Source organism: Cydia amplana, chromosome Z, assembly GCF_948474715.1.
Source record: "Cydia amplana chromosome Z, ilCydAmpl1.1, whole genome shotgun sequence".
NCBI lineage: Eukaryota > Metazoa > Arthropoda > Insecta > Lepidoptera > Tortricidae > Cydia > Cydia amplana.
The window spans coordinates 4,386,542-4,400,338 of record NC_086096.1 but is presented as its reverse complement, the minus strand read 5'-3'; the positions used below and the strand labels follow the sequence as shown (position 1 = coordinate 4,400,338).

At 41.2% G+C, this 13,797-nt stretch overlaps 1 protein-coding gene, 1 long non-coding RNA gene and 1 pseudogene across 2 annotated transcripts in view; 2 read left to right on the top strand and 1 right to left on the bottom strand.

Annotated features, from left to right (window-relative positions):
* LOC134660964 (uncharacterized) overlaps nt 1-13,797 on the top strand; it is a 383,074-nt gene that overhangs the window by 361,525 nt on the left and 7,752 nt on the right. The gene's annotated exons all lie outside the window — the stretch shown is intronic.
* Nucleotides 7,746-9,390, top strand: LOC134661580 (uncharacterized; annotated as a pseudogene).
* Nucleotides 11,598-12,357, bottom strand: LOC134661578 (uncharacterized oxidoreductase TM_0325-like). The gene has a single exon (XM_063517707.1). The coding sequence runs from the start codon at nt 12,354-12,356 to the stop codon at nt 11,598-11,600; it is 759 nt and encodes a 252-aa protein (XP_063373777.1). The 5' UTR covers nt 12,357.

The following is a 13,797-nucleotide window of genomic DNA, read 5'->3' as shown; positions in this document are numbered from 1 at the left end:
GTTCTTGATGGTTTCGTTCCAATTCAAGTCAGGTTCACTCGACAAGCCTTCCAGATCATCCATTCAGTGTCTACATCTGGCATCGAGTAGCAGAACTATCAGTACTGCTACATCTATTGTCAAGTAGCAGTACTGATAGTTCCGCTACTCGATGACGACTTCGAATAGTCTTTTTGGTACTAAAACTGATGTATGGAGTGAGCAATCTATGTATTTGTTTCTCTATGGCTACGACAACGAAACGCTTTGTGTCTCTCTAATATCACTCTTCCATATTAATTAGTGGGACAGTGACAGTTGCGCTTCGATCGCTACGGCGCTGGTAAGGCATGTTGGCTACGCGGCCATATTATTATGCTTTCATCGGAAATCAATCGAACATAAAAATCGTGATGGTCCTTTGAAATCAGGTGAAGAAGGCTCTTCGGGTCTTTTAACTTCCCATCGATAGGCTTTCCTGTTGGCCGAAGTGACTCCACTACTTGCATTAGTTGATGATGCCGTTCCACGAGTATTTTTTTGTTTAAAAAAAAGAAATTTCGATTATGCACACCAGATTCAATGAACTTGGTTCCTTACGTAATATGAACAAAACTATTTTAAACAGCAACCATGTGATGTGGATCTTTATGTGCAGTTTTTTAACCTTTTAACCGCCAGCAATTTTTGATTGAGCGTGCTCGTGTCGCCACCGACAGTAATTGTACCACGCAGAGTAAGGTTGGCATAGTTACGGGAGTTATAAATGTGCTGTAAAAACCAAATCAGATCTTTGTCTTATTTATCAGACTGTGGCGAAATGAGCTGGATATGTCAATGTCTTATATATCAGACTCTGGCGGTTAAAGGGTTAATATGCAAACAGGAACCAATCCGCGTGGACTCTCACAAAACAAAATAAAACGATACTGTAATGAGGAACCATGATATGGATCTTTTCAAATAAATATTATAATGTCAAATTAGCAAGAACCATACATCACGGATCTTTTTAAAGTATTACGAAACCATAATAATGTTGATTGATAACTTTGTCAACGAAATGTTTTTATACATGTGTTAATATGGTGCATTTTTCACTTTTGGGTGTTTTGTACCCTGTGACCCCTGTGTAATTAGGTTGGTTGCCTTTTCTATTAATACGTCTAAGTAATTTACAGCTTCATTTATTTTTGTACACGCTATTTTCACAATGGATTTTGGTTTTGCCGTTGTTGTCGTGCGTGGTCTCCTATTACGATCATCATAATCACCATATCTTCTCGAGTAAGTAATATTGTTAGTGTCATACTTTATATGTACTGGTTCTTCTGTATCTAACACATAATCTGAATCCGTTTCAGTCGCATTTGTAGTAGAATTAGATTGAAGCGCTATAGATTGAACAGATTTTTTAGAGCGTTCGCAATTTGATATTTGACTGGCGTTTACTGACTGATTGCCAAGTAGATTGGACTCTTGTTGAAGAGCAGGCGATGATCTACGCTTTGGGTCGATTTTAAGAAAAGGAAGAGCATGTAATAGCTTTGGAAGTTGAATCGCTTTCGTTTGGTTTGGCTTGATTAACCGTTTTTGATGAACATTGGTTATTGTTGATGGTGATCTTTTCTTGTTTGGTTTTCTTTTAAGTTCAGGTTTTGTAGATTTTGGTGCTCGTGTTATTTTGTTCTTTTTCAAAAAAAGTAGATTTAGTTTTGGCAAAGGTGGCCCTGGTGCCAGATCAGTATTTTTTATAGCCGTAAAATCACCTGTGGAAGCTTCTGTTTTGGTTTTGCAGCCACCAGAATCCTTTTTACACGAAGGTGGCGCTTGTGCTGGTCTGCTCATTTTCCAATTAGGGAAGTCCTGGTCCGATGGAGGCTTTCGTGTCAGTGTAAGTATTTTCCAGCTAGATCCGTCTCTTATCAAAATCGGTAGGGCCTCGGTGGCTGATTTTGAGTGTTTACTCTCTATTTTATCCAGTTTAATAGATAAAATCAAAGCCGTTGCTACTAATATTATATTCATTTTATTGGTGATAATTTTTTGATCCGCCTAGCTAGCAGCAAGCTGCGAATGTAGTCGGTCAGACACTGCGTCACAGACTGGCGTGGAGTCTTAGATAACTGTTTTGATTACACTTCTATGGGAGAACGATCACGGATGCCATTCATACAGAATGATTCGTGTAACGATATAAGGCATTGTAATATGTACCTACTACTTTTAATTGACAACAAAAATCCTGCATGTTGACACAAGCAAACCTTGTAAGGTAGGTATAACTATAGTGGATCAGTGAATGAAATTTCAACTTATTTATATCAAAATCTCAACAGAAAGGGCTGGGACGCTTTGTATTAACACTAACAAATTATGCCAAAAAATACATTGAAAATTAATAAAATAGGTGCTAAAATATTGCACATCTCGGGGACTAACCAAACTTTTATGGAAAATATACCTAAGCCTGTGTGAAATTGTGGTCCATAGTAAATTCCCCAAAGTAATGTTTATAATTTGAGAATATATTATTAATTGCAAATTGGCTATTTCATGACATTGACGACTCAAATGTCAGTTGTCACCCTGTAGATAGGTAGGTGAAAACCGCATGAAAATCCGTTTAGTCGTTTTTAAGTTTATCTCGAATGTAAGTTGGGGTCTTCTGCACCCGTTCCCGGTTTCCGGGCCGAGCACTGGACGTGGGACGGAGACAAAGTATCCACGGTCACACCCACGCCAGCCTTGCAAAATGCCATTATCCTCGTATATTCGGTATATTCATTATTTTATGAAGAAACTCACAAAACGCGCATTGTACAGTCGTGGACCTTTGCGTTGACTTTGTCGTAGTCCTAGTTTTACCTTTATTTTTTTGTTTTTTACTATATATTTTCTTAGTTGTCATATTATATCTATCGGTACTCGTTTTTATTATATTTTGATCCTTAGTACCATTTATCAGTGTTTTTCTATCTTCTTTTTCAATAGTCTTTTTCGATCCTTCGTCAGATTCCACTTCCACATAAAAAAAAACTGTCAAGACCAGTAAAAATATAGTAATCTTGCGCATTATCGATATGTTATCTTATATTAAATATCACGTCAGTGTGCTTGACAGTGGTAAGCCTTGTGCTTGTTTTATTAATAATGAGTATAATAACTTAATTTTTTTATGCTTTATGAGACAAACGAGCAGACAAATCGCCTGATCATAAGTAAGTACCGTCGCACATCGACATCTGCAATGCCAGAGGGGCAGCAAATGCGTTGCCTGCCTTTAAGATGAGAGCACGCTGTTTTCTTGAAGGTTTGAAGGCCGAGAATACTGCAGGCGAACGTCGATTTCAGTTTAGCTATGGGAAGCGGAAAGTTTCTGGAGAAACGCACAGTTGAGGAGTTAACTAAAACGCGTCTGTCTTGAAGTCTTGCTAGTTACTGAGTTTTCATGATCAAAAAAATGATGTAAGTCCTACTTATGTCATCGAGCTAGACTAGTGTCTAGCTCGATTTCTTAGACGCATACAGGGTGATGACTTATGAATTGCAGAAAAACGAAAACACATTCTATTTTGATTATTTAATTATAAGCTAAGATTTTCGGCTTCAAAAATTTTTGAGTGCGGATTTATATTATTAAAATACGTTGTTTTTTACAAATTGTTAATGAGAATGTACATTGACCCGACATAAAATAACTTTGGCCCATATTAAAAGCATAAGCATGAATGGACAGCTAATTTGTTATTTTACTGCGAAATATAAAAATTTACGTGAATCGTACAACGTTTTACAGTACATATAGCCCTTTAAATTTTTAACGTAGTTACGTTGTGCGGCTCTCAACTGCTAGTATGTAGTCGCAGATGTGGCACCAGACCATTGCTGGCTGGCAGACGTTATTGGCCTAGGACGGCAGGCTGCCCGATATGACCAGAGACTGCAGGCGGACTGGTACCGAATGCGATCCTTAAGAGACAATTTTTTTAGGATAGGACCCTAAATCGTGATGTGATTGCTACATAATGAAAAGCATAAAAATACGAGTGTGTTATGAACCCTATTAGAAGTCGTTAAGTACAGAAATAACTGACCCCATCTTAATATAAATTTGTTTGTAGAGGAGGTCAACTATATCTGCAGCTGACTGGACATAAACTTAAATAGTATCTTAATCTATACATTTTTTTAGCTAAGCTTATCAAGTAAGTAGGTAAAACAAAAAAAAACATTAAAACTAACTATAAACTAAACATATTAAAAAACTACCTAAATAATTTAAACTAATATTATTATATAACAGCTAATAACAGTTAATATTTTAAATAACAGCTTGGATGCATTCCAGCAGGATTGGCGGGATCTTGCTCAGCACAGGGAGGATTGGAAAAGGAGAGGGGAGGCCTTTGCCCAGCAGTGGGACACACACATAGACTAATACAAAAAAAAACTAAAACATATAAACGTTGTTATAAAAAGAATACCCCTTCTAAAACCTCCGCCTGCGGCATTGAGCCTAAACGTTGGCTGTGTACCCCTCCGTATTGCTAGAGAATAGAGATATAGGTACGCTGGGAGAGGTAACTAATTTGCATTTTGCCTTCATTTTCCATACTGATACATCCTGTAGATATACACAAAATGGAATGCCAATATTAAGGCGCAGACAATAGACTATTTATTCTAGCATTGTGATAGCAGAGGAGTTAACGCGCATGCCGATGTGTATTATGGCTCCTCTACACGATGGGCCAACGCCGGCCACTCCAAGGGACGCAGCCATGCGGTAGAATGAGTTAGCAATATAACTTGCTCCCTCTAACGCATAAATGCGTCCCTTGGAGTGGCCGGCGTTGGCCCAACGTGTAGAGGAGCCATTACAGCAGCGCCCGGCAAATAGGTATTATATTTTAGTTAGGCCGATAAAATTTAACAGGTTTCCTTCACATTGGGGCCGTTTACACATAGGTACCAATGCGTGTTGCTAGATATATATTTGCCACTTAACACATCAAGTAGCAGGTAATGAACTCGCAATAAACACTAATGTGAATACCATCAGCCACACTTAGGAACACCCCACACTGGCGTCGCCCGAGCGTCGGCGTCTACTCAAGTCTTTGGCTGCTGTTCGACGCAACGTTGGCGCAACTGCGCTCAGATACCACTTTTCATAGCGCTGACTAGACGCCGACGCTCGGAAGACGCTAGTGCGATGACTGCGACGTGGCCCTAAGAGGACCGAAACATGTCGCCAATAGCGACTAAAAATTCAAGTGAGTGAAACCGTTGTCGTCTAAACAGTTTGTCTAAGAGTATTTCACAAAAAAATCACACGCGCTTCCGCGGAGTGAACCCAATGAACTCATCCAGCTTATTTACCGCTTGGTGTACAATCAAACACAACCCTTTTGGCGAGGGTTGTGGCGTCCGCTTCGTCGTCTTTTTACTCGTATGTCTTGGGTAATCTTGGTAATACCCTGGATAGCCTCCGTAATAGTCCGGGTGCTTGCCTCCGTAATAGTCCGGTTGCTTGCCTCCGTAATAATCCGGTTTCTTGCCTCCGTAATAGTCCGGTTGCTTGCCTCCGTAATAGTCAGGTTTCTTGCCTCCGTAATAGTCCGGTTGGTTGCCTCCGTAATAGTCAGGTTTCTTGCCTCCGTTATAGTCCGGTTTCTTGCCTCCGTTATAGTCCGGTTTCTTGCCTCCATTATAGTCCGGTTGCTTGCCGCCATCGTTATTGTAATCATAATTATCATACCCATCGTAATACAACGGTCTTTGTCTGCCTTGATTACGATGTCTTTTAGGATAGACGACGCGCATTTTGTATTTGTACCGGTGCCAATGAGGTCTCCTTCTAATTTTCATAGGCCGCCTTCGTTTTCCGGGGGGTCTTCTCCTGTGGTACCGATTACCACGGGTGGTAGTCAAAGCTAGCCGGAAGAAAGATGGCACTGTCGATGTCGGTCTACTGTCCTTCCAACTGCGAGAGGGTTTGGCTAACTGGTTCGGTTTTTTCCTACTGCGGAAAGCCTTGGCTAAATATCTCGGGTCTGTGTCTATAATTTCTAGACATAAAACGGTTACTATGAAGGATAGTAATAGTATTACTCTGTACATTATCTCAGCGAAGTCGTTTGTGCTTCCGCAGACGCAACTGTGAGCCTTCTACATTGTTTTAAATGAAACTACGGCGGGAATGTTTTGAGCTCGTAAGTATGTGTTTCATACACATGGTATACCTACATACAGGATGATAATAATAGGGATTGGTATTAATTAATTCACAATAATTTGTTCCTTATTAGTTAGTTGGTTCTGCTGGGCATTTTCCGCAAATCGACAACCATTATGCCATTTGAGCCTATTTTGCGTGAAAAACGAGGCAGCGCTACTCTAACCACCCCATCTCCTCCACAAAACCTAGCAATGTTCTTAGGTTGCTCAGTATGCACAGAGTCCCTAGGTTTGCTCCTGTATACTTCTACCTGTTTACTGTCTAGGAGAATATATTTTGTTGTTTTCTCTTCTTCCATGCACTCTCTGCACATGGGGCTATCTTTTTTACCCATATTGTGTAGGTGTTTGTTTAGTGTGTTATGTCCTGTAATTACTCCTACTATTTTACGTAGGGACAATCGAGAATGAGCTTTCGCGAGTGCAGCCCAACAATCGGTATTGGAAATGGTCACATCACTATAGCGCGGCAAGGACTGACAGATTAGCATCGCCGCAATGGCGGCGTTGTAGTGAGCTTCTCAAGTTATGTCTGTTTTTATTTGTGTTAAATCCTTTATTAGATAATGTGTTTTAGTTTAACTTACGTAGTCTGACTATATGTGTCAATTTTATCCCAGTACGTATTGAATATAATGCCGGTCTAGCTGGGGCCTATTGCATAATAAAATACAAGATATTAGATATTTTGTATAAAAATAATAATATTAGCTTGTACTTTAGCAATCCGGCCCGTTGTGTAGGTATGAAATTATGACGTATATATAACACTTGCACTGCGTGTGCTATCAAAATCGTTGCAGACTTATCTTGGTGTAACTCTATAATGTTTTGCGTAGTAGCATTGAGTCTAGCACGGGTTAGTCGATTTCGATCCCTAGATCCCTACTTCAGTGAACGTGTTAAACATTTTAAGATATAACTATAAGGGTCATATACTCATATATATATTATACTACTCTTTGGTTAGAACTTGGTTTAAACACATTTGTAGCAACCTTTCTCGTTAAAACTTCTCGCTGACCATGACATCATGACATATGTATGACAGAGACGTGAAGTCCCGCCAAGTACGCGCCAATGAATTATATTATTCAAAATTGAATTGAAATTATGTGATGTTTTAAATCTGGTAGGTAACCGTTTCCACTCTTCTAAATTTTCCTTAATTTTCGCCCTGCCAATGACGCTGGTACTCAGGCGATATCTAAAGCACTCAGGGGGGTGAAGCTGGGCGTGGTACCACTCAAGACGACCGACACCCATGGTGTCAGGGCCGATCACCTGCCGTTGACTTCGTTCGGAGCTTCACATAGGTAATCTTTATTTACTAGTCGTGGAAAGTGGTTGATGTTTGTGACCAAAAAGTAGTCTTATTAATTAATTATCATTTAAGTTAAAAGAGAATATCGTGTACACGTCATGGAGCGACAAACAATATATCAAAGTGGGTAATACCTATTAGCCATACTTCATTAATCATTATGATTACTTTCCAGGTGAAGAGGAGTGTGTGAGGGGTTATGCAGCGACAGCTGGGCCAGCGCGGCGTGCGCGTGCTGCTGCTGCTGGTGTGTTGGACGAATCTGTGCGTGCTATGGCTACGGCTGCATGCATTACTGCGCGCGCCGACTGCCTTGCCAACGCCTACGCCCCGGGCCCCGTTGCCATACGACGCCGAAATTGAGCCAAGGGATGAGAATCTGCTCATCGACGCAGAGCGTCAACTCTCCTCCCTCCCACTCACCTACTGGCTCAAGCATCGCTACGAAGAGAACAAATTTTATAAGTCAACTGACTGCGCGCCTTTCCCCTCAGTGTTTGATCTCGAGTATTCCGACATGTACTGGCAAACGCTGCGCACGAGTCAAGGCGTGTTCCATCTTTACGGCGCCTATCTTGATGCTCGAAACGCCTCGCACATTGGCCCCAGCGTGCGCCTGCTGGCCTTGCACGACCGCATCCAGCCGACACTCACATACTGCCAGCTCTGGTTCGAAGAACGATCAAGCCCTGTGCTGGTGCTCATACTCGAGTACGTGTGCATGTGGCCCAGCGTGTGGGATAACTACCGCGACGGCGTGCTACTGCCGTACCTTGTGGCTTGCGTGCTGCCGGCCGACGTGCGCGCGCTGCGGCCCGTCGCCGTGTCACTGGTGGAGCGACCGTGCGACCGCGCCACCAACTGGCTGCGCGTGCACTTCGACGAGCCACCCGACCGTACGCAAAAGGAGTTCGCCGTCTGTGTCAAGGGGCTCGACTTCCTCCACGAGGACCTATCCGTGCGCCTCGTTGAGTGGATCGAGCTTGTGCGGTTGTTCGGCGCCGACAAAGTATTTTTCTACGAATTTCAAGTCCACCCCAACATCAGCAAAGTTCTCGCATACTACCGCGCGCGGGGGATAGTGGAGAGCACGCCGATCACTGCCGGGCGGGCGGCCCAACTTTCCGGGCCTGCAGCACGTATATATGAAGAAGAGAGTGACGGAGAAGCGACAGATGGAATTGGTGCCCTACAACGACTGCCTGTACCGGCACATGTACCAATATCGCTGGCTTACATTGTTGGATATCGATGAAGTTATCGTGCCGATGGAAGACCCCGATTGGAAATCGTTGCTGAAGCGCGTGACGTCACTAGCCGCTCCGGTGTCAGGGAAACCGTCGTGCTCTTCCTACTTAGCCCGAAATGTATATTACCTAGGCGAGCAAGAGCCCACGCCTCGCTGGGCGCCGGATGTGCCGCGCTACATGTACATGCTGCGGCACGTCCACCGCACGCGCAACTTGACCAAACTCGACTCGAAAATCAAGGCTTTCCACGAGACGAGGCGCGTGCTAGCACTGCACAACCACTATCCGGTATCGTGCATCGGTGGGCAGTGCTCGGAGTACCCGATGGGCACTACACAGGCGCGCCTGCATCACTACCGCGCCAACTGCGCATGTGAGCTGAGCAAGGAAGACCGCGCCGAGCCAGTGCGCGACGCCGCTCTGTGGCGGTGGGCTGACCGGCTTATCCCTCGCGTCACGCAAGCTCTCACCGAGTTAGGGCTGTTACTCCCCGAGCCCCCCACTAGCAAGACCTCGTCTACTCATAAGCCGACTAAATCTACACACCAGCGTAATGGAACACGTTCGAAGAGATAGTTTAGATTCGGAAACCTTCACTAAGCTTCTGCTGCATCCCAGCAGTTAGGTCCAAGTAACAGTAGGGTTTCCGATTCGGAACTGTATATATATTAAGTTCCTGTTGCATATTTCGGTTCTAATAAACATCCTTTACTAAATGGATGTTCCATATAAAACGTAAATACTTGCTTTACTTGTTTTCTTTCACCTATCCCCGCGATTACTGTTATAGCTTGGTTATATTTTTTAGTTATATTCTTTGACAGATGATTAATAAAAGCAGCCAAGTGCGAGTCGGACTCGCCCATGAAGGGTTCCGTATTTAGGCGATTTAAGACGTATAAAAAAAAACTACTTACTAGATCTCGTTCAAACCAATTTTCGGTGGAAGTTTACATGGTAATGTACATCATATATTTTTTTTAGTTTTATCATTCTCTTATTTTAGAAGTTACAGGGGGGGGGACACACATTTTACCACTTTGGAAGTGTCTCTCGCGCAAACTATTCAGTTTAGAAAAAAATGATATTAGAAACCTCAATATCATTTTTGAAGACCTATCCATAGATACCCCACACGTATAGGTTTGATGAAAAAAAATGTTTTGAGTTTCAGTTCGAAGTATGGGGAACCCCAAAAATTTATTGTTTTTTTTTCTATTTTTGTGTGAAAATCTTAATGCGGTTCACAGAATACATCTACTTACCAAGTTTCAACAGTATAGTTCTTATAGTTTCGGAGAAAAGTGGCTGTGACATACGGACGGACAGACAGACGGACAGACGGACAGACGGACAGACAGACAGACAGACAGACATGACGAATCTATAAGGGTTCCGTTTTTTGCCATTTGGCTACGGAACCCTAAAAATGGCAATGACTTTAATGGAAACAAGAAAGTACCTACCGCTCCTAGTAACAAAGCTTATGTGCGAGTGTCTGCGAACTTCTGGGGCATTCGATCCAGCGTCGGGTACCTACGTGACGCTTTTATTTAACACTTCAGATGAAACTAAGAAGCCGATACTTATTTGGCATGATTACAATTTGATGACTTGGATTTAAATTCAATGCTATATAATACAGTGTTCTGCAAGATATTAAGCCATACGCGTTACGTGCTCGACAAAGTAGAATGCCTTTTTGTGGAATGCCACTCCTGACAACCAGATGAACGTCACTGAAACTGCAACAGCTCCAAGGGGCCGTCTAAGCTAGCTCTGCACAGACTGAAATGACAAAGTACAACTATTAACGTCATATTTACATAGAAAGTTAACGTTTAAATTAACTTGGCAGCGTTAGCTTGATGCAAAGATGTATCATTGATCGGATGAAGATAAATTAGGCTAAAAGCATTTACTGATTTTTTAGGGTTGCGTATACCCAAAGGGTAACAACGGGACCCTATTACTAAGACTCCGCTGTCCGTCTGTTTGTCTGTCTTTCTGTCCGTTTGTATTTCATGAACAGTGATAGCTAGACAATTGATATTTTCACTGATGATGTATTTCTGTTCCCGCTATAACACTTACTAAAAACAGAATAAAATAAATATCTAAGTATTTACCCAAAGTGATGGTGATTTTTTGCCGTTGTATGCGTGATGATACGGAAACCTTTGTGCGCGAGTCCGACTCGCACTTAGCCGGTTTTATTTATTTTCAAATACATTTAAAAAAGTAGCGGCTGTAATTAATTACACATACTGTATGTATATAGGTACATAATATATCATTAAAGATATTCAACTGTTATGAGAACTGAGATAATCACTAGGTAGGTAGGTAGTTACGATATGACTTATACTCGTAGTCCAGTCTTAATTTTTCAACAAAGGTAATCATCCACTGTGCACTTTTTTAACAGTCAAAAAACTTTAATATATGTAGAAAAATGTACCACCCTCCTCCCCCTCGTTCCTTATCTCCGAATTTTACCAAATAAGTTAATAAAATTGTATAGTTTAGAAATAGTTTATTTGGTGTCAAAATTAAAGTTAACCTACAAATACATCTTATTCTAATACATTCTAACACAAAAATGGATGCCACTCAGCATTTGCCGATGATTAGGATAATTAGCCATGGCGCTGGTTTTTAGGACCTTAACCAGACAAAAATATAACCATAATCATATTATAGGAAAAATATAATTTGTATCGTAAAAGTGCACAAAAAGCCATTATAATTGTACCTATCCTTGTGTATAACCCTTAGTAGTTCCTGCATAATGTGTTGATTTACATCAAGAGTGACCCGTTGTCACAAACGTACATCGATCCAGTAATGCTTCTAGCTTTATCACTGGCCAAGAACAGAATTATATCTGCTATCTCTTCAGGCTCCGATAACTTTTTCAAAGCAGTATGTTCTTTCCTCCATGTCTCCCACACCTGGTCCGCATTTGGCTCCCCTGAATTTTCTAATATGCTCGTCTTGGTGGCTCCCGGAGCTACGGCATTCACTCTCACTCCATATGGAGCTAGATCCAAAGCAACGCAGCGCGTGAAGTGACTTACACCTGCCTTAGTAACTGTATACGCCAGATAACGTTCAGTTACGCCGAGTGCAACGATGCTCGAAGTATTGACGATGTTACCCTTAGTCTTGATCAGGTACGGAGCAGCGAGGTGCGTCAAATATACCATGGATCGCAGGTTCGTGTTCATAAGGAAATCGAAATGTTCCATAACGTGTTCTTCTAAAATGGATGATGTCCTGCAAGCTCCTGCATTATTCACTAGCAGGTCTAACTGGCCAAAGTTGACGATAGTGTTTTTCACTATGACTCTGACATCTTCGTCTTTAGTGATATCTGCTGTGATGATGAGAGGTTTGTTGCCATGCTGTTCGCATTGCTTGGCGACTTCTTGTTGTTTTGCTTCGTCTTTATCCACCAGGGTCAACTTGGCGCCTTCTTTGGCCAATGCTTTGGCTGTGGCAGCTCCTATCCCGGAGGCAGCACCAGTCACGATGGCCACTTTACCGGTGAAACTCATTGCGTTAGTATTAAATGAATGGAGTGCTTATACAAAACTACTGCGAAACTTCTCACGACACACTATTTATTTTAAGTCATATCACAAAATACCTTGGTATCATGATTGATAAGCGTCTAGCCTGGTATGTGCATATGCACACTGAGCTTATTATGTCACGGACTCGGAAACTAGCTAACGTGAACATTTTTAAGAAAAAGGGTCTGGCTCAGCCAATAATGCTTAAAATAATCAACATTGTTCAAACAAAGAATAAGTTGAGTGTGCTCAGAACATAAAAAGGTCAACGACGGCGTTGCGTGAACAAGAGATTTCCTTTGGCAGGATTGGTCCTTAGGATCCAAGGGTGGATTTAAGAAGTGGAGCCCAGATTTTTGATTCATGTGGGGGATGGGGGGTTTTAAGCGTCTGCGACGTCTGAGGTTAATAATTAATATGTTTAGTTTAGGTTCTAAGTCAAGTTTAGTATCATTTTAAACTAAATCAAAGATGTAGACATAGATTTCATCCAAATCGATTAAGCGTTTATTGATCCCCATACAATCCTACACCTTACCTTTCATTTTTAAGCGATTGTTTTGGGATAAAAACTATCCTATGTTATTCTCCGTGACTCAAACTATCCCTATACCAAATTTTATCTAAATCAGTTCAGCGGTTATTGTATCCCCATACAAATTTCCACCTCCCTTTTCACACCCTTAAGGGATTATTTTTGAGATTAAAAGTATCCTATGTTCTTCCCTGGGACTCAAACCATCTTTATACCAAATTTCAACTAAATTAGTTCAGCAGTTTAAGCGTGAAGAGGAATTATAAAAAGTATATTTTTTTCATATTTTATGTGTTTTTACTTCGGAATGGTGTCATTATTATTATTATTACCAAACTTGGACTAGTAACTAAAATGATATAGATATAAAGTTAAAGTTGAGAGCCCCCCCCCCTCCCCCCGCCCTAAATTTTTTTTTTAAACATCCTTCGGTCCTAAGGACCAATCCTGCAATGCCGTCGTTTAGGGCCTCCACTCTCGACTAAATTATTAGAAATGTAATAAATGAACAAGCCACATTTTTATTGCTCATACATATTTAGGCATGTAAAATCTAGTGCTTAATACCATGACATTTAGGTACATTTAAATTTAGAAAAAAAAAACTTGACGGCACTAGTAAATGAACACACAGTTCATTTACAGGTTTGAGAACATTTGATAAGCCAGTAAAATAAATTACCCTCCATAGCGAGACACCGGATTAGTTTACATGCAATGAATTGACTGAATTTTAACAAATACACGTATGCGTCATTTATTTATATTACTTATAAAGTTGTACACGCCACTTCTTTTTAAATTTGATTATACTATTATTATTATTTTTCATAAATCAGTCACATAAGCGTAGTTATAATTACGTAGGTACCATACAGAGCCAGCTCT

Bases quoted from the DNA above. Each gene is read 5' to 3' on its own strand.
- LOC134661578 (XM_063517707.1), bottom strand. From the start codon at position 12,356: ATGAGTTTCACCGGTAAAGTGGCCATCGTGACTGGTGCTGCCTCCGGG.